We start from the raw sequence: 21,339 nt of genomic DNA, 5'->3' as shown, positions 1-21,339 counted from the left end.
CAGTCTGCTGGGTCCTCTGATCTTCCTCCTACTCACCAGGTTGGTATTTCTTCTAGAAGTTCTCGAGTGGCTGGAACATAGCCAAAACAATACTTGGAAGTACCGCTCACACGAGTGAAGTAATAATAGCTGGTGCTGCTCACTGGGGCACGCCCTTTCTAACCATGTGGACACGCTCAGCCATTCACCGCTTTGAAGTGCAACTCCTGCTGCAGGATGTGCCATCGCTGTGGCTGTTCATGGCTGCCTGGTGGCAAGTAGCGTCTTAGTTTTGTACAACACTTTCACAATAGGAAGTCTGACAGCACACATCCTCAAAGGTAACTCACAGTGTGCGCACCAGAACGAAAATGTTAAGGCACATTCGTTTTGAGTGTGTGGGTCTGAGGCTTAGCTGAGTTTTCCAGTAAATGTGCCTTAGGAATTTTTATTGATGGAAGGAGTTTTTATTTCGTTTGCTCTCAAGTATAAGCACGTGGGTGCATATGTATGCCTACATCTGTACCTACAGAGTTGATGGAAGCTGTGAGGCCATTCTCTACAAAGCTGGAGAGTGTTGCTCTGTGAGCGGCAGCTATTGTGTAGTAAGTTCCAGAGCTGGAACTGAGTGGCTTTCTTAGCGCCCAACCCATGTGACTAGTGACTAGGAAGTTGGGTGAATGGAATGCAGCACTTCTCAGGTCGAGTATTCAAGACGTGGCACCTCTGACACCTCATTGCTGCCTCACTTTACAGCCAGACTTAGCTGTTCATGAGCAGCAGGTTTAAGAGAGGTTTGAGCCAGAAAGCAAGGTTCCTCTGTCTTTAGAGAACTGGGTTTATTCTGCCCCAGTTTATTGTAGCACTATGATATGATCAAGCGAGTTTCTTTTCAGAGTGCTGTGGCACACATCTTTAATCCTCACACTCAGACGTGGGTCTCTGTGAGTCCAGCCTGATCTACATAAAGAGCTTTGAGATGCTGTCTCAAGATAAACAAGCCCATGTTAGATAGGAAAGTTAACTGCCGTGGCAGATCAGAAAATCGGCGGCTATTGATCGCCATTACGGAGAGTACAGTTTACAGTTAAGGCAAGCGTTATCATAGACTCCGCAGTCCACTGTGATTTAGGAACACTGCCTTTGTGACTTGTTCTGTCTTTTCACCGACCATTTATGGCTCCCCTGTAACTTAGTTCTCTCATTAGCTACCTTGCTGTCCACCTCTGTTCAGCCCACTTCAGCTTATTGAGAGATTTCAAAGATGAAATCAGAAACCCAGAAGGCTTTCTGCTGTTATCAGTGTACATCAAAGGCATGGCATATGGGCATAGCTGCCCATAGCCCCCAGCTTTGTTGTGGTTTGAAACAAGAAAGGGTTAAAAACCCACCTCTGGCCACCACTGGGACTGTGTAGTTACTATAAAGAGAAACTGTTGTCTTTGGGGAAAATACTGTGTTTTAAAAGTTAACAAACCAATGAGATGGTTTTAATATAATACTTTTCATGACTGTAATGTACTACTGCTTTTACTGTTGTAGGTCCCTTGGCTGAGTAATGTAGCCGCCCTTGTTGTCATTTTAATGTTAAAAACAATCAACTCTTCCAGTGTAAAGGACTGCATCAGTCCAAACTGCATTGTTTATTGATAGCCCAATTATTAAGAAATCCAGCCTCACCCTTCCTACCTCCCACTATATATGAAATTCCTGAGACATTTAAAAGCAACATTTTAGGGTCTTCTTGTAAATGATTTTAATGAGAGTTTTCCCCTCTGATTTGAATACAATGACTTTGAAATGCCTGTTTATAGTAGGGTTGATTAAATGTTTAATGATTTATTTGTACGGTATGAACTTTTAAGTATCCCATTTATATATTAATCTGTTGTTCTAGGAATTAAACAGAAATGTGGTTTATTGACTGGTCATAATGAGAGAGAGGGAGAGAGAGACAGAGTGAGTGTGTACGTGTGTAGACTCACATAAGTTATTGGTGTAACCAAATAATGTGTATCAGACATGATTGTGCATTTGAAATTTTTCCATAGTGATTATAATTAATATATAACTTTCTAGCTATAAATAACAAGACATGTAAAAGGTACTCAATTCAAATTTCTTGACTTAATGAGTGAGATACGTTGTATGTAATTAATGATACTTAACTGTTTTGCATATCTTTTTTCTGCTAATATCTCCAATTTTACCCACTTTGGGATAGTTGGTTAGATTTTAGCAGGAGACACTTGTGCAGGAAGCTACAGTATTATGTTCTGCACTGTGAGTAAATAGCCACATTTTCAGTTTTTTGGGGGGAGAGGGCTGAAAATTGACCCTAGGCCTCTCAGAATGCCAAGCACATGCTTTATCACTTAGCTCAACATTGTAAAGAAATGGGTGTAAAAATCTTGTGCCTAAGGTTTTTTTTAATAAAGTATACATATAAATCAGAACATTCTGATTTTGAATATGTTACTTAGATTTAAAAAATATGTATATGAGCACATTGCCTGCATGCATGCATGTGTACTTCATGTGTGTTTGGAGCCCACTGAGGCCAAAAGAGTGCATCAGGTTCCCTGGAAGTAAAATTACGGTGTTGAGCCGCCATGTGGACATTAGATGCTGAGCCACAGTCCTCTGCAGCAGCAGCAGTGAGTGCTCTTCACTACCGAGCCATCCTTCTGGCTCAGAAACCTTGTCTGCAAGTCTTTAGGAAAATGAACCAATGAACTGCTTTCTCACGGAGGTCTGTTGCTCACTCTGAATTCAGCTCAGAGCTGTGTTGAGAAATGGACCCGATTGAGCAGTTCCGACTCAGCTTTGCCCATGATTCCGTGTGTAAGTCATGGCATCCCGTACCCTCTTAAACAAACACTCCAGGAACCGTAAGTTGGTGCTGATCAGCCACCAGTCTAAAACCCACATTGTTCTGCTCTTTTACTCCTTAGTAAGTGAAGGTTCAACAGAACTTAGCATTAGTTTTTCAGGTGACATGGGCAACAAGTGTATGCATAAAGGAATACCCGTCGCTCGCTCCTCTGACTGTGACTTAACCTACACAGAAGGGGAGGAGGGAAGCTCACTGAGGAATTGCCTCCATCAGATGGTCAGTAGGCAAGTCTGTGGGCATTTTCTCGATGAGTTGTGATCAGAGAGGGCCTAGCCTACTGTGGGTGCGGCTCTCCCTGGGCAGGTGGTCCTGGGTTCTAGAAGGAATTTTGATAATATTGATACTTGTATCAATATTATTTGTATTTGTAGAAAATTGTGGAGCGAATACATGCACTATTTTGCAAGGATTTTTGAGAGGGACTCTTTAAGTGGAATTAATCTTCCCCCCTCGTTTTATTGTTTGTAATCAAAAAGTCTATGTTGTTGCCAAAGCAGATGTAGTAAAGTTAAATGTTAGCTTTGATGCACTGATATTGTTTGGTGCAAATGGCGTCTGATTGTAGTTCTCAGAGGAAGACTGTTTCTTAATACAGCATTTCTTTTTGAAGTGACAATGTCCTGAGGATGTTCATGTTCAAATCCCTTGAGCCTGTGAACAGTGTGGTTACATTGCAGATCAAGTTATCCGTGCCATTAAATTAATGACCAGCAATCCTGTGAGAGAACAGCCAGAGTCAGTCAGAAGAGAGACTCAGAGTGAGATGTCACCCTGGAGCCAGGGAACATGAGCAGCCTCTAAAAGCATGCAGGAGGCAGGAGCCCATATCTTCATGCTTAACTGTAGAGGCAAAGGGATCTGGGTAGGGAACACAGCGAGTGCCAACTTCTGTACACATGGAGGCATCATTTGATAGACAGGATATTTGGCCTCTTCTGCACATAGCTGCTATATCCCATCTTAACTTGGCCCACTTTTGGCTTTTTCCTTAAGAACTCAGCCTGAGATCTGTAGACAGTGCTCTGAGCAGCACTGACTGCAAAATCTGCTGGTATAGATACTGGGACAGGACCTAGAACTGCATGCTTTTCACAGGAGACTCTAAACTGGTTTATGATCTGGAGCTGGGCAGCCCACCTGCCCCTCTGCTTGCCGCTGTGTTAGTGGCAGCCAGGCTGGGCCTGCTGTACTAAGCTCATCAAAGGTATCCTGGGAGATTCCCATTTTTCGTACCCAGAGCTTGACACACAGAGAATAGAGCATCCGTTCCTGGCTTATAATAAACCACAAAGGCTGAGAAGTCAAAGTTTTGCCTAGTGGTTCACGTACAGTTTAGAACATATTTATTTCAGTTCCCTGGTTTCACTAGTGAAAAATAAGCCCCACAATGAACTACCAAAGTGCGGTGAGAATTTCAAACTCCTATGTACCCATAGACAAGGAGACCTGTGGTGCTAAGAACGTCTGTGGGAGTGCTGAGCCTTGATTCATCTGCTCAGATATTTCTTTCTAAAATATGCCTGTCTTGGATGGTGTTCAGCATACAGTGAATTCTGTTGAATTGCATGTATATTAAAAAAAAAAGATTGTTTGTGGTTTGTTCTTTAGTAGGCTTGACTCCCAATCAGATACCCTGTTTTAAGCCCCAGAATCCCATGTCACCCACAGTTTGAAGTGTCGGTGGCCTCTGCCTACGTGTGTTTCCGTAAGCCTGCTGGATAGTTCAGGCCCCTGAGAAACTAAAAATGTGTATGGAGGTTAATGCAGGGACTGCTGACGTGCTAATTATACCTGAGGTGGGGTCTTCAGCTTCTGTTTCCTTAATGAGTAGAATACGGTAGTTACACTTAGTGACGCCCACTCACCCAAAGGAGGTGGAGGTGTTAAATCATTGTGGGTTTTGATGAATGGCTTGTACACTGAAAAATAAATTGGACAAACTGGCACAGAGCTCAGTGAACATGAAATCAGCTATTAGAAGAGGGCTCGTGAACAAATTCTGAGGTAGATATGCATCTTTTGATTAATGCCCTATCAATCATCCACGCAGCTACCTTGGGTGAGGCTTGCTGTAATCATTCATGCTTGCTTACAGAAGTACAGGCAGAAACTATAGCGCCGCAGAACAGACTATTACTACCTATTCTAACTGGGAGCAATCACTGTTTTTTTTTTTTAACCATGTTTCTGCTTTCCTTTATTAAGGAAATACAATGTAAAATGAAAAGAGAGTCCCTCAAAGCCTGGTGGATTTCTCTAAGGGTATTCTTAATGGTATTCAGTCTTAAATGGGCAAGCTATTGTAACGAAAAACTCTCTGTAGGAATAATAGTAATGAATTCCCATTGAAGCCGCCCTTTTATGGGTTATAGTCAAATGGACAAAAATGTAAAGTCGTGTTAATGAAGGGAGTATATCTCTGGATTTATTACTTAAAGTTGTTGAAATGGTTTGAATTTTGCTATTGTAATTATTTTATTCTCGGTTAATGTGCTTAGCAGCAATAGTAATTAACCCACCAGATTGGAAATTTGCATGAGTTCTACCTTTAATATTATGAGGAACTCTGCCTCTTTCTGGCTAACATTACAGTTACATGGGTGTGCTAATTTATGATCAGATTAATTTTTATAGAGGAGAACTTTCCATGTAGCCAACTATTAGTTCTCCATGTATTTTTAAGCCACTGGAAAAGTCTTTCAGAGTCCAGCATTGCTCCTAGAGGATTTGATCCCTAAACTTGCTCACACAAAGAAGTATCTGGCCACTGGCCACTGGCTGGAGTGTCTTGAGGTAAAAGTGGCACTTCTTGGGAACTGACTGTGCACCCCACCCCCTGGAAACGCAGCAAAATAAAGTGGTGGCAGGCATTAGCATGCATAATGGGCTGTAATAGACACTTCAGGCCGCTCTGCTGCAGGGAGCTGCGCTCTCCCATTGGAATATTCCCCCATCAAGGCCCATTGATCACTGATTTCAGTGGGGAGAGCTTAATCCATCAGCTTCTGTAACCAGACGGCACTGATGGAAATTCTTTAGGTGGCATTCTGGATGAACCAAGCTTTCCATCTTTACAAACAAATGAGTGATATGACAAGCATGGTGTTCAAAACACATTTAACCAATTGATTTTCTTTCCCCTTGTAATAAGATCTGGAGACATATGAAAGCGATCGGTGTGAGCTAAGATTAAAGGAATTGCTCCATGCACAGGAACAAGTGGAACCCAGAGCACATAAAAGTACTATAAAGCATGTAGTCACCCATTCTCTTTTTTTATATAAAGTTTGTTATTGCAATAAATAGTTATTATTGAGCCAATGCCCCTTATTTCTACTCCCTAGAATCTTACATCAGGGCTGTGATGTGGGCAAGCTGTGTGCATGCCTCTCCTCTTAGCAGTCTGCTTTTCGTGAAAGTATCCAAGGCACTTGGCAGTGGTTGTTTCTAACTTCTTCCCATTGTTACAGACAGACCCACGGTGATTTGGGTGGCTTCAGTTAAAGCTATACATTTTCTTAGCTTGTGAAGTCAGCATAAGTGACGCTATGTCTTTCCTGTCTTCCTCCACAGCCCTGCTTTGAGCTTCACCTACCCATCTGCCCCCGTGTCTCTCCATATGCACCAACAGATCCTGAGCCGACAGCAAAGCTTAGGCTCGGCATTTGGACACAGCCCTCCACTCATCCACCCTGCTCCAACCTTTCCAACACAGAGGCCTATACCTGGGATCCCGACGGTTCTGAATCCTGTCCAGGTCAGCTCTGGCCCTTCTGAGTCCTCACAGGTGAGGGACGCAGCTTTGTCTGCTCAGCAGAGGCCTTGCCATCGCACTGGCTGTTAGTGTCACAGAGTTCATCATGGTCGAGGGCATCTCACAGTATTCAGTTTTCGTGAATGTGAACCAGGGCATCTTCTTTCAGAGCCATTTGCTCAATGATTTGAAAGTAGGCTACCCGATGAGGCCCCATTCCAACCTTCTGTAAACTCCATCTTTTGTTGATAGTCCGCTTGTCTGGATTCTTAGCCACTGTCCAGTCCTCCCGCTGTGACCAGGCTGCTACTGAGCGCTGTAGGATGCTCTATGGTAAACATCAACTCCAGGCTCTCCACTCCTGTCAGCCCGGTGTGATTTAGAGAGAACGCTAGGAACCACAATTGAAGAACTTCACTAATATTTGATCTCCCACCCAAAGTCAACTGTTTTAGAAATGATCATAGCTTCCGGAAGTCTAGGGCTCTCACTCTGCTCTTCAACTTCCTTAAAGACACAAGCATTGAAGTGGCAAATACTTCCTGAAGGCGTTGTCTAGCCTTGGCCACCCCGTCTGAACTGTCCTGTGGATGGACTGACATTATTAGAATCATTGCCATATTGTCAGACAAGCTTGTTTGTTTTCAGTAACACTTACACTTAGGCTCTATTTATTAATCAGAACCTAAATTTTTCCCTTGGCCATGCAAATACGACCAGCAGAACAAGCCGACAAGTGAGTCCGCAGTGAGCAGCACCGGCGACCCTATGCATAATAAGCGGTCCAAGATCAAGCCAGATGAGGACCTCCCCAGCCCAGGGTCACGGGGCCAGCAGGTGAGACACCCAGGCTTTGTAGACCAGCCTTTGCTCCTCTCACAGTGACTTTGGGTCATTTCCTCCTCTTTCAGATTCATACACATCTTTTTTTACCAACTGTATTCTTGATATTGGCCATGTGTTCGAAAGTGAGCTCATTAGGGATTGATTGAATTCATTTTCTCTAATTCAAAAGCAAATGCCAGCAATGAAGGAAATTATGTGGGGTACGTGGTCTTGATAAGTGAGACAGCTCAGAAGTTTACATCACCACAGTTCAGAGTCCTTGCTCAGACTCCTCTCTTACTAATCATGGGTATGGTTAGGCATGTTATCCCTGGTGTTGGGTCTAACTTATTGAGCATCTGACCCCATGCTTAAGATCAGGCAGAGTTTGAGACACCTACTTCATTGATCATGTTCTCTGGGTTTTTTTTGTTTTGTTTTGTTTTTTTCCCTTTTGGTTTTTCAAGACAGAGTCTCTCTGTGTAGCCTTGGCTGTCCTGGACTCGCTTTGTAGACTAGGCTGGCCTCGAACTCACAGTGACCCACCTGCCTCTGCCTCCCTGGTGCTGGGATTAAAGGCGTGCAACATCACACCCGGCTCTCTGCTACTTCTTACTTAGTCAAAGATCTCAGACAGCCAGAAGAGACGGAAGCACGGCCAGAGAGATTCCGGACTGTACTGATGGCCATATCATTCTGGCTCCACAGAAGAATGTGTAGGTTATATCTGGATTGATATTTTGGATGCTCTTGAGCCAGACATGAGGAGCTTAACCCGCGCTGCTTCCCCCAAGTCAGCGCTAAATGAGAGTTGACAGAATCTGACCCTTGCTGTCATCTGTAAGCCTCCACCCGGTCCTTCCTGAAGTTAGGCCCCAGGTCCTCCATGAGAACAGCAGGGGAAAGCTGTGACAGGGACCCCTGAAACCATCCTTCTTACAGTTTGATAGACAACAAACAACCTCGCTGGTTGTGCCGTGCCGTGTCTGTGAACAGTATATCATAAAACCCTACGTCAGGACTCGGATCTCTCCATTCAGCCAGTGCCTAGGACCCTGGAGGTTCTCTGAACTACATTTGCTGCGAGGCTGTCACAGAGGACTAGGCAAGTCTGTGCCCAGCGCATCAGGCGCTGTCCTTCCTCGTCCTCAACCATGAGGCAGCCCAGCATCTCCCTGAAGACCGCAGGCTAAGCCAAGAAAGCTTGGTCCCTAAGAGAAAAGCCTCCAAGTGCCCCCCATGTCAGGGAAAAGAACTAAAAGTATTCAGAAGCCATTCTCCTACGTCGTCAGATACAACGATGAATAAACGGTGGAAGGAGAATCCGCGCAACAAGCAAAATAACATGGAGCGAGGGCAAATAATTTTTATTTATGTGTGTTGCTGGTTTTTTTTCCCCCCTTAGGTTTTTTTGTTTTGGGGTGGGGTTTTTTTTTTTAATGTGCACTGGTGTTTTGCCTGCGTGTGTGTTTGTATAAAGGTGTCAAGTTCTCCTGCAACTGGAGTGTCAGACAATTGTGAGCTGCCATGTGGGTGGTGGGAATTGAACCCTGGTCCTCTGGAAGAACAGCCAGTGCACTTAACCTCAGAGCCATCTCTCCAGCACCAGGTTTATTTGTTTTAAGATGTCGATCTAATTGATATTCTAGGCTGCAGGGCCTGGTGTATTCAGCTCTTTGTCTTTATGGTTAGGCTAGTGTCTTGCATCACACCCTTAAAATGATCTCAGAAGGAGTATTCAGGATACCAAAAAAAAGATACATACAAACGCTGAACCCTGATTCCTCAAGACTCAGCCGCTAGCACCCACTCTCCTTTATTTCCCTGAAAACTTGAGTTCAGAGGAAGATAAAGAAGTCACGTTTCTGCTTCCTGTGTCTCCCACTGATTTCCCCCTCTCTGTTTCTTGCCTTCACCCCACCAGGAACAACCGGAAGGAACAACCCTAGTCAAGGAGGAGGGCGACAAAGATGAAAGCAAGCAGGAGCCTGAAGTCATCTATGAGACCAACTGCCACTGGGAAGGCTGCACAAGGGAGTTCGACACCCAGGACCAGCTTGTGCATGTAAGTGACTGGTGCTCAGGGGCGCTGCTTCCCGGCTCCGTGACCTTTGCTTGAGGTCAGCTTCTCTGACCCTGCGCGGAGTCAAGTTTCTTAGCTGGCAGCACTGAGAGCCGAGAGGGCTTTATGATTTTCTGAGAATAAAGAAAACCCTGAGCCACAGTGCTTGACCTGTGCAGTCAGCTAAAGCTTAGTGTAAAATTCAATAAAGTCTTCAATAGCAAGTGTAATGACTCTGATCCTGTAAGCCAGAGAACACTATTTTGAGTTAGAGGCTTTGATGGTTATTGAGTAATAGTAAGCTGGACATGAATTATTATTAACCTTTTAACTAAGTCTGGGTCCCCTTCCAAGATCCAGTAACAATACAAAAAAAATTACACAAACAGATGGATCCTTTCTTTTTCCTCTTGTAGACCTCGAAGTTTAAGAAGCCTCCTATTATTGTATGTAGCAATGCAATGCTTTATTTTTTACCTGAAGGCAACATTTTGGGTTAGCGCTTGCATGGAAAAACTGTGTTTAATGATGGAAACCCACAGTAGCCACACCGGGGCACGTTTTCTCCTCTTAGCAAACTGAAGCCAGCTCTTTACTGTTATTTTATTTGTTTTTTGTTTGGTTGTTTGGTTTTTCAAGACAGAGTTTCTCAGTGTAGCCTTGGCTGTCCTGAACTCGCTTTGTAGAACAGGATGGCCTCAAACTCACAGTGATCCACCTGCCTCTGCCTCCCTAGTGCTTCTAGTGTTATTTTAGATAACGTGCTAGACCCGTAGCTCCTTCGCCAAGACTTAATTGTCCTTGGCACAGTCTCAAAGGCCAGAGGAGCCTTCTTTACAAGTGTAACCAAGAACAGCTGACATGGAACGACGTTTAGGGTGTCTAGAATATGGAGATATAGGCTGGGATGACTTCTCTACAGAAGCACAGGGTCCTGTTAAGTCACTGAGGATGGTTTTACCAGTTAGGACAGTTTCGTATGCTCCTGCTGTGACATTGAATCTGACCAAGCACCCCTGTAGTGCCGTGGGTCTCAACCTTCCTATGCTGCGGCCTTGTAATACAATTCCTTATGTGATACTAAGCCCCAACCATAAAGTGATTTCCTTGCAACTTCATAACTGTGATTTTGCTACTATTAGGAATCACAATTAAACACCCAATATGCAATCCCCCCAAAGGGGTGGTGACGCAGGGGTTGTGACCCACAAGTTGAGAGCCACTGCTGTAGTGAGTCTGTCTCTTGACACATTCACAAAAGAGACACTGGTATTCATCCGCTATATCACAGTATCTTTGCCTTGTAGATAATCTGCGTTTATGTAGACTTACCCTACTTAGATTAAACACTAACGTTACAAAATCTCTCTGCCTTATATGTTATCTGAGCTTTTTTTTCCCCCTTTGGGTTTTTCATGACAGAGTTTCTCTGTGTAGCCTTGGCTTTCCTGGGTTCACTTTGTAGACCAGGTTGGCCAGCCGAGAACTCACAGAGATCCACCTGCCTCTGCCTCCCGAGGGCTAGGATTAAAAGCGTGCGCCGCCATGCCCGGCTCGTTGCATGAGCATTTAAAGTGTTGGTTTTGTAGCTTAGATCTGCACGTGCCGTGTATCCTGTATTATCTAGTGTTGTTACGTTCAGCCCAGCAGATGATGAGAAACCTGGTCTACAGAATGTCAGATTTCACATCTTACAGCAGGATCTCTTCTCCCCGTTTTGTTTTGAAATCATGCCTCTTTGTGTTTGTGTAAGTAGAATTATAGATTTCGCAAGTAGAGCCAAGAAGTAAGTCAGATGTTTTTAATTAAGGTATATTTTCAGGTTTTTCCACACATGTAATTTAATAGGATTTTTTTTTGTCTTTGGTTTTATTCAAGTATTAATTTTAAACTGAGTCTGGCTTAATGACTCTTTATTCGTGCTGACTGCTTTAATGGAAAGCACAAACACTCTGTAATACTAAGAGGGGAGAAGTTAGGATTTTTTTTTCCCATGAGGAATCATTCTCAGAGAGTAGCATATACCAAGAACATTCCCAGTGAGGATGGGGGTGTAGTTGCACCTTAACCCTTTCACTACCTAATGTTGGGGAGGCTGGTTTCCGTTTTGGTTTTTTCCATTTTATGCTGTAAAGGCAGTAACTACTGTAGTTATTTTATGTAATATTGACGCTGAACTTCCTGTGATGTCTTCGTAGGACTGGAATAGTCTTAAGACAAGGCTGCTTACAAGTAGAACATTATGATAGGCAGATTTGGGCACAAGGGTCCCGCTCAAACTAAGGCACCAGCCAAGGACAATACAGGCGGTAAACCTTAAACCCCTACCCAGATCTAAACAATGGACAGAACACTCTCCACAGTAGAGTGGAGAGTGGGATATTACTTTCTCACATACTCTGGTGCCTCACCTTTGACCATGTCCCCTGGAGGGGGAGACCTGGTGGCACTCAGAGGAAGGACAGCAGGTTACCAACAAGAGACTTGATACCCTTTGAACATATACAGGGGGAGGTAATCCCCCTCAGGAACAGTCATAGGGGAGGGGAATAAGGGGAAAATGGGAGGGAGGGAAGAATGGGAGGATACAAGGGATGGGATAACCATTGAGATGTAATAAGAATAAATTAATAAAGGAGAAAAAAAAAGACAAGGCTGCTGATGCATAGTGTTTATGGTTTCATGCATCATGACTGCATATATCCACAACAGAGCTTTAAAACTCTCAGTCAGACAGAGGAGGTCGGTGTCAGAATTTAGTCAGAACCCAGTGTGGTACCTTTGTTATACTAATTTTAGTCTAAGCTAAGTTGCAAGGCTAAGCAAACCAAATTAAGTGAATGAAAAAGTTAAAACTTAACAATGTTAACCCTCTGGTTCATATCTCCCAGACCTGGTCTAAAGGGTAGAGAGTCCACATTTATGTGTTTCAGGTGCCTGGGCATCGCCTGCAGTCGCCTTTCCTGCTCCGGGTGCTGCCGGACGCATTAGTGGTGGCCTGGGACAGAATAGGCGCTTTATATTTTGTTGACTGAAGTAACAGGTACTTCAAGTCTACTTAATTACTCTGGTGATGGATGGGATAGATGCCATCTGCAAAGCCTGTTTTTAGGGACAGAGGGGAGCATTAACCATTTTGGTTCTTGCCACTTTGCTTGGAGAGCAGAGGTTTTCTGATTAGTTGGATTTTTTTGTGCCACATACAACCAAGCAGCAAAGGTGTTAAGCCACTCTGCTGCTCTGCCTTATTTATAGCCACGGCCCGCTCTCCCCACCCCCACCCGCGTACAGTTAATAGAAAGATTCATGGCTCCTCATGGTTGTCTATCTAGTGTCTGACAATCCCGACTGCCTGCTAAAGCAAGTCACTATCTATAATTGATATCCTGCCGCGGAATAGGGTGCTGGCTGCAATTGAAGGGCTTTGCTGAAAGCCCTTAAAGTCCTGACAACTTCTCCCCTTGTTCTGCTTCAGTCGCCGAGCTGCAAGGCTGCAATTCCAGAGCCATTTGAACTTGGTGCAAAAGAGAGAGACATGTGTTTCACATTAGCAAATCGCAAAGTTGAAGAAGGGAATTAGGATCTGGCAGCCTCTTCCCTGCCGGTAGCTTCCCTTCCAGTGCAGTGCACTCCGTGTTCCAGGGGGAAGATTACCCCGTCTATTACTGTCTGAACAGATAGGCAGAATATTGCCTTTTCCTCTTCTTCCCTTTTCTTTCCAGCCCCTTTCCTTTCCCAAATGGATGTTTATTCTAGGTGTGCCGCTGCCAGGATCTGTTCATTTCATTTCTCACTAAGATAATCGTAAGCTGGGCCCAGTTGCGCTCAAGCTGGTATTAAGTTTGCGATAAATTTGCTTTTATTACCAGAAGCTAGGAAAATAGACATGTATTTTTGTTCACCAGTAGTTTGTTACACTTCTTGGTAACAGTTAAAATAGAAAGCAGCAGAAGCATAAAAACAATGTGTATTTAAAAAGTTCATTATGGGTGCTTTTGATTGGTTGTGTTTCTTACTGATTTGTCAAGATCTGAACCTGATTTCTGGAAGACACACATTCTTACGTTTCAGGGTAAGCAGAAAGCCCCTATTTCTTTTCAGTTTTGAATTAGCCAGACTCTTCTATTGTGCATGATATTACAAAGGACTCACATTTTAAATGTAAATGCCCCTCTGAGTCGGGCAGTGCCAGTTCTCTGAGCCTTTGGACTGGCCTTTGCTGTTTCTTGCGACTGTAGCTTGTGTCCCGGGAAGAGGCTCAGCCTGCCGTCCAGACTTGGCCAAGATCTGCTCTTACTCTGAATGTTGTTCTCATAGTAAGTTCTGCTTTTGACTTTGGTTGTGAAGGCATTTGAAATTATCGTAGCATGCAGTTCAAGGTCATCTTGCGTTCTCTGAAACGTGCATGTTTCAGTGGCAGAGAGTGGTGTCACCACTGCTCCGTGGCTACGTATGCTGGAAAACACAGTTGTTGGGATCTGAAAGAAGGGACGCGGGGCAGTCACTGTACCTCTTGTCTGTCTTTTGTTACGACACTGTCGTTCATTTCCTTTAGGTCAAACAAATCAACTCTCTAGTCTTATTTAGCAATTAATATATACAAGATCTTTCCCAGCAGACTGCAAAGAGAAAAAGTACTCCTTAGCAGTTTTATTCTTCAGTGTAATTTCTAGCAGCAGGACCCAGGGAAGGTACCGGGGCAGCTGTAAGTGGGGATGGTATCTTAAGACTGAACTTCAGTGATCCTGAGATATGCTCGACCTCCGCCTTCAACTGGGTGGCATTTAAGTAAATGTAATCCACTGTTTGGATCTTTCCAGCATGGTATCATTTTTTTTTCTGAAGAGTTATTAACCACCTACCTGGATTATAAATGTTTTTATATGCTGCAAATTTTGATCTTCTAAAGTGCACTGAAGTTCCGTTACACTCACTTTTGCTGCCGGTTGGAAACAAATTCTATACACTTGCAGCATAAAAAATCAAGGCTTTCATGTTGATATCAGATGTTTGGGTGTATAACTGGAACTGTAAAAACACAGGAAAGTTTGGTGCGAAAATATCGTTTTCATATTAATGCTCTAATTCTAAGTTTGCCCCTTATGTCTCCTGCCTAACTTCTATCATTGTACGAAGTTGCACTGTACGTCTTTACCTGGTAGAAAGTTGGTTTTAGTATGGGAGAATGCTCTCCAACATGAGGCAAGGATTGGTTTCATGTGCACAAAAAAAAAAATCTAAAATGAACAAGTACTTATTTTGATCTTCCTTCTACATGGAGTTGCTAGTTATTTTTCTTGCTCTAATTATTTAAAAACATGGCATGTGAAAATCTAGGTAAAAACTCCGAACTTCAGAGTCACTCTGCAGTGATTTTGCCTTTAAAAAAGGCCATGTTCTTTGAGACATTACTGTCCACATTTCACCTGCGCAAAGTGTCTCCATGAAAATATGTCTAAGAGACTGGACTGAAAGGTCAAGGAATGAGGGCTGTGCGGCCCACTGCTTAGCTCATGAGTAGAAGCTTCGTCTCTGCCCTGCCTCTCAGGATGACTCTCCAGGCACCACTCGTCCCTTCCGGGTGTTATTCTCTCACTTCTGAGGCTGTGAAAACATCATGAAAAGAAATCCCGTCCAAGGCCAAGCAGAGATCACATACCGTGCACCCAGTGAGAAAAAGACATTGGGTCTAAAAGAGGCCATTCCAGCTCATGTTTGTTTATTGAAGGTTCGGTTGGGGAGGATGGCGCCGTGATTCTGTTGGTCTTCGGGCCTTCAGTGTTCGTTCAAAGGCTTTTTTATATTAATCGTTGCTAGACTGGGAAGTATGTTTGATGGGAGCCAGTCAAATGCTGTATGGGCTACAGAGTGCCATGTCCTGCTCAGTCTCAACACTAACACGAGCACAATTAAAGATAAAAAGCCTTTAGACTCTTAAAGATTGGTCAGTCCAAATGGAAGCTGTAGGTAAGAAAACATGCAACTGTTAGTTTCATGTATAACAATTGCCCTCAACATAATATTAGTGATTCTCCTTATAAAGGAGAAAAATGCAAGGCTATTTAGAGATTGTTATGCCAGTGTGGCCTGCTTTATGTTGCTCTTAGGTAGTGTCCAAGTAGGGGTATCAGCATGAAATTGGTATCTGAAAGTTGGCGACCAGACCACCCCCCCCCTCCCCCAGTTCACAAAGCCTTCTCAGGGAACTGGAGAAGGCTCCAGGCCCCTCCCTCCTCTTGCTTGTGTAATGCTGACCTTTACAGGCTCTTTGTATGTTCCTGAGTCCTGGAATGCTTTTAAAGACTCTCCTTAGGGTACCACTAAGCCAAAGTGCCTCGTCCTCAGCTCTGGAATGGATCATTCTCTGTTGTAGACATGCTGTAAGATGTTGAAAGGCATTTCCCACTGAGTGCCTGTAACACCTCATCCCTAACTGGGATAACCAGCATTGTCTGCACATATTATCAGCTGTCACCTGGAAGGCTGAATGGCCTCTTTTTGTCCCCAAAACTCTTCCACTTCCAATGTTGAATAAAGAAAAGTCCCTCCTACTTTGGAACGTTCTGATTAAAAAGAAAGGGTGGCCCGACCTGTTTTAAACATCTTTGGGAAAAATATGAGAAGGGGGGTGGAGAGAGAGAGAGAAAGAGAGAGAGAGAGAGAGAGAGAGAGAGAGAGAGAGAGAGAGAGAGACACTCCCCCTGTGGGTGGGTGGGGATCAGGGTAAAGATGCCTATGGACACATTGGCAGGGCTTCTTGGAAATCACACTTGCTAAGATTGGTCGCTGAGTAGCTCTCAGCAAGACCCACAGCCATACAAGCCTCTCTTTTCTGTGAAAAAACCCCAATTATGTTTTTTTCTGCAGACCCAAGGAAGTTGCTCAGACTCCAGCCTCTGCCATCAAGTAAGGTTGGGGAATAACGTGCCTGCTTTGACATAAACCAGTTCCAGGGACAGGAAGCCAGTTCTAATGTAAAGACTTTGAAGATTCAGGGACAAATGTGTTTTTCTGAGGTTAGCCAAATGCTGCCATGGGTGAATTTTTTTTTCTACAACAATTAATGTCAGCAAGAAAATGTATAAGAGCCTTATCCTCAAAAGACTATATATGGGCCAAGGCCCTAACCGTAAACCAGCCGGTTTCAACCCTATCTTGCCCAGCCACCATGCTAAGTTCTGAGGACTGAAGATAAGTGAGGTGACGATGTCATTCCTAAATCTGCCCAAAACAGATTTATCCCTTCACCTGCAGCTTCAGGTCCCATTTCTCATCCTTACAGTGGAGATAGGACTCAACCTATTTTCTTCGTTTTCACATTCAGCTTTGTTTGGGAGATTAGGACAAGGTGGGATAATTCAAGTGCCGGATAGTAGGTTTTATTCAGACCGAGGAAACTGAATCTATTGGAAATAGAGTCAATTAACTCAAATAAACTGAATTATAGGAAGACCAGGGAAAACTTTCACTTGTGTTTCACTAAACAGACATAGGAAGTGCTCCATTGATTCAGTATCGCGTGTTTCTTGCATAGGCTGCGGATCCCTCCTGCAAACATGCTTCCTCCACCTGGTGGACCAGTATGCAGATCGTAAGCACAAGCTCTAGAAGGAAAAAGCCACATGGGTAGCTGGGGACTCTAGGCTGTCTCCATGGAGACCTGGAGAGCTAGGACTTACATGCTCATCTTGGTGTCTGTATGCCCGATAAGGAGCCTCAGCGCAGGCTGTCTTGAAGTACTGTCCATATGTAATTGGGATGATGGGGAAACAAGGCACAGGTGCTGAGGAAGAGATGGAAGGCCTTACAGAGACCTTGAATGAAGTAGGCTCAGACAGGGAAAGATTGGTGTAGTAAAGGTGTTTAGTATTCCATGTTAAGACAGCAGGAAGGAGTGGACAGTGTTGCAGAATTTCATCCATGGGTATCCCTAACGCACCTGGTAGTCTGGATTCTTTGACATTTTCTCGGTTTAAATAAAATTGCAGAATGGTTCATTTTATCCATCTTGGATGGAGAGTGTCAGGCATCGATGTTCACGAAGAGCAGAAGGTAAGAGCAAGGAGCAAGGAGCAAGGAGATGGGGTTGCTAGGCCAGCAGTCCTACCCTCTATTTCGTGTGGAGTAAGGAGACTCCAGTGCTTTCGGTGAGGGGGACTTGCTGTCACCATGGAGACCTTTAGGAAGTCTTGAGTTGAGTGTAGCTGCAAAGGCCTGGAATCTGCAGCTATCCCTGCATTGAAGATGGCAGGGTTGTAGTAACAGAGTCAGACAGCAGGCCTGCAGTGGGGTTACTGAAAAGTCCTTGTAAAAGCTTGGGAGATGATTTCTCAGTTGTAACCATTTCTCAGTTCCAGGCAGTTTATATGCTTGTGGTAAATGACAGTCACAGAAGAGTCACTTCAAAGTTGGTTCTGCACATGGACCGAGTCCTTATCTTTGGCTTTGTGCTAATTCCTTAAGAGTCTTGAGGCTCTTCTTTTTTTTTTTTTTTTAAGTTGGCTTATCAGGGATTTCAGGAGTGAACGACTATTGACAAACTTTCAGCAGCTGGCTACTATAGTGACAGTCAGGTTTTTAGTGCCAGTGGGAGGTTTGTAGGGATTGTGTATACATTCCTGTTTGCATTTGCTTCTCTTCTTGGTATACCTATTGCCCAGTTTGAGCTCATAATCCTGAAGTCTGAGAACGTCGTATGGTGCCGCACAAGATTCCCTTGGTGTCTCTCAAGGACACTTCCCTCAACCCCGCCTTGGTTTTTGTTTGATACAGTGTGATGCTCCCGTTTTCTCGGAAGCAAGACATAATACAGAGAGAAGTGGTCCTGGCTCACGTGAATCAGGTCTTCCTGGTTGCTTTTCCTGGAAGTGTTGAATGTTCTGGAACCTTGCTTGCTTAGTATGGCTTCCACAGCAAGATATAGTAGTCAAGGCAGAAAGGAAGCGTGGCCTAATGGTGCTCCTCCTTGTGTTTAGCGGAGATAAACTTCAGTGAAGTCTCAGTGCTGAGCTGTTTGGCTCCTGGCAGCAGCTTTAATTGGTAAAATGCAGATTTGATTTGATTTTTCTTGATCAGGAGGGGATTATTCTCTTATCAGTGCAGAGCATCTTATTTCAAGATGAAAAGCCTTTACGGAATAACAGACTCCAGTGCTTGTACAAAGGTTTTGTTGGCGATTGACAACTCAAAGAGAAAGTATGATTTATTAGCCTCTAATGGCTGACCCTAAGCAATGGTCTAGGTCCTACAGATTGTGAAATTGCTTATGTGAACTGCCTTTTTATGCCACTCAAGCCCCAGGTTACGCAAATAAATGTGGAGTCTACGTTCCACGGAGCGGCCTACGAGAGGAAGAAAGAGACGAAGGTGGGGGTAGGAAAAAGGTGGTTTCTAATATCCATCATGGTGGTGCCTCTTACAGTAGTTTGGCTGATAAGCCTGCAGAGGAAAAGATTAATAACGAGGCTTGTCGCTATCAGTACCTGTTTGTCGATTCTCTGTAACAGGGCTGTCTGTCCAGCATGGAAATTATTGATTAAATAAAAATTGCTAGTAGATGGCGATGTGATCCATAATCACAAACAATGGTGGACATTCCTCTCTCAGCTCCTCAGCCATGCATCAAGTTGTTGCTTTTTCCCCCTTGCCGTAATTTATATTGTGCTGACATTTGGGCTCATTAGGTTTATCCTTTCTGCTTGAGGCACAAGCAGTGTGACTGCTGGGGGAGGGGGAGGGGGAAGGGAGGGGCGAGGGAGGGGGAGAGGGAGGGGGAGAGGGAGACAGATGAGGACCAGCCTGGGAGACCTGGCTGCTGGGTTCTCTGTGCAAGCATGGGGGGCTGCTTAAACTTTACTCTCTACCCATTTTTAACAAAAAAAATTCTCATGACCCCAAGTATATAGGTATGTGAAATAAGTATATAAATAAATATTTACTGATAATAAATCAGAAAGAAATTTATATTAACAATTCCTTAATACACATGTAATTTTATCATTTATTAAAGAAAGAAATAAGCTTGCATACTGATGAGGTAGATATTTGTTTTTACATAATAAATGTATCTTGGCTGAATATTTTAAACTTGCAGGGTGTAGAACATCTTCAACATTTGGTATTTTGAATTTGTAATAATCAGTCATAAGAATTCCACTTTGCATAATTCTATAGTACAGAATGGCAGAAGTTTTGCTCAGGACCAACTCAGACAGTGTTAGAAAATCTGTCCTAATCCCAAGCCAAATTTATTTATTTTTTTATGTAACTCAAACAGGAATTTTTAAATCAAACATTCTCATACAGTTTTAGTAAGACGCAGACATTTGCTGAAAAGTAATGGTAGAAAACTATTTTGAATGTTTTTATCATTTATAAATAAGCCATTCTATATCTATAAGAAGGAAATTTTGTATGTTCATAAAAATACTATTTTGTAACCTACGGTACTCTTTCATCTGAGCCAAGGTGCTTCGGGCAGTGTGCTCATTGCGAGGTGTGGTGTGGCCATGTGCGGTGCCAGGTTAAGTATTGTGTAATCAGAACCAAGGCTGCAGTGCGACTGCACAATGGGGAGTGGGCAAGCACTGCCAGGACCTCTTTAGATGCAGAACCAAGGCTGCAATGCGGCTGCGCAGTGGGGTATGGGCGCCCACTGCCAGGACCTCTTTTGATTCAGAACCAAGGCTGCAATGCGGCTGCGCAATGGGGCGTGGACGGCCACTGCCAGGACCTCTTTAGATTCATCATGTGCGTTAGCTTGAGTTATTTTTGATGATGTCATATTTCAAAACGTTTTTGCTGTTGCCAATCTTTTGTGACTCTCACATTGGACTAAGAAGTTCAGCTAAAAAGGTACAGCCTGGAGTAAAACAGAACATAGCGCCCCACCGCCTTGCCCATGATAAAGAGCTCGACTCAGTGACACTATATCCATTCATGTGCTGTGGACTCATCACCGCTGTTCACCCCGGAACATGATCACCACACCACGAGGATGTAGAGTCCCGCAGACAGCCTTTATCCTGCTCACCTAGCCCCAAAACGTCAGAATCTACTTTCTATTGCTCTGGATATTTACTCTGGGTATTTCATTTAAATTGGGTTAGGAAATATGTGCCCTGTATCTGGTTTGTTTATTTTTTTGTTTTGTTTGTTTTAATATAAAGTTTTCAAGGCTTATGCATGTCATGGCCTGCCTCAGTGCTTTTTATTCTTCCACGTGACCAATTAACATTTCTTTGTGCGGCTCTAAATACTTTGTCTTAATGCATTTGGTTGAGATACACATTAGTATTATTTCAAATTTTTGATTATTGTTATGTTATGAATATTTTGAAGCAAGCTTTTTGCCTTAATGTCTGTTTTAAACTATTTTTGCAATAGCCTTCACTGTGGCAGTTACCTTTAAGAACTGCCGGATCAGGGCGGGGGGGGGGGGGGGGGAGGGTTGGAGAGATGGCTCAGAGGTTAAGTGCACTGGCTACTCTTCCAAAGGTCCTGAGTTCAATTCCCAGCAACCACTATGATCTTGTGCCCTCTTCTGGTCTGCATGGGTACATGTAGACAGAACACTGTATACATAATAAATAAATAAATCTTTAAAAAAAAAAAAAAACAAACAAAACTGCCAGGTCAATGACAGTTGGCCTCTTAGACATAGTCTCCAGTCAGCCTCGCTGGGACCACAAACTTGCTGGGCATCGGGCCAGGTTAGCTGTACGGAACTAGTAGCGATGCTACCATCTGTGAGTTTCTACTCCTAAAATGATGTTGAGCAAACCTGAACAAATGCAAAGACAGTATTTAAAGTATTAGATGCAG

At 43.7% G+C, this 21,339-nt stretch overlaps 1 protein-coding gene across 5 annotated transcripts in view; it reads left to right on the top strand.

Moving 5' to 3' along the window:
- Window positions 1–21,339, top strand: part of GLI3 (GLI family zinc finger 3) — a 276,887-nt gene that overhangs the window by 203,738 nt on the left and 51,810 nt on the right. For 3 of the 5 annotated variants that reach the window (XM_084796219.1, XM_084796220.1, XM_084796218.1), the window contains exons 8-10: window positions 6,449–6,662; window positions 7,350–7,466; window positions 9,379–9,519. In XM_084796219.1, coding sequence (XP_084652345.1) covers window positions 6,449–6,662; window positions 7,350–7,466; window positions 9,379–9,519 — 472 coding nt within the window. The remainder of the gene's footprint in view (window positions 1–6,448; window positions 6,663–7,349; window positions 7,467–9,378; window positions 9,520–21,339) is intronic. The other 2 variants (XM_084796222.1, XM_084796221.1) reach the window with 2 other exon arrangements.

Source organism: Acomys minous (genome assembly GCF_964271855.1).
Source record: "Acomys minous genome assembly, chromosome: 9".
In the NCBI taxonomy this organism is placed as follows: Eukaryota; Metazoa; Chordata; class Mammalia; order Rodentia; family Muridae; genus Acomys; species Acomys minous.
Note: the sequence above shows the minus strand (reverse complement) of the source record. Positions and strands in the feature narration are given on the sequence as shown.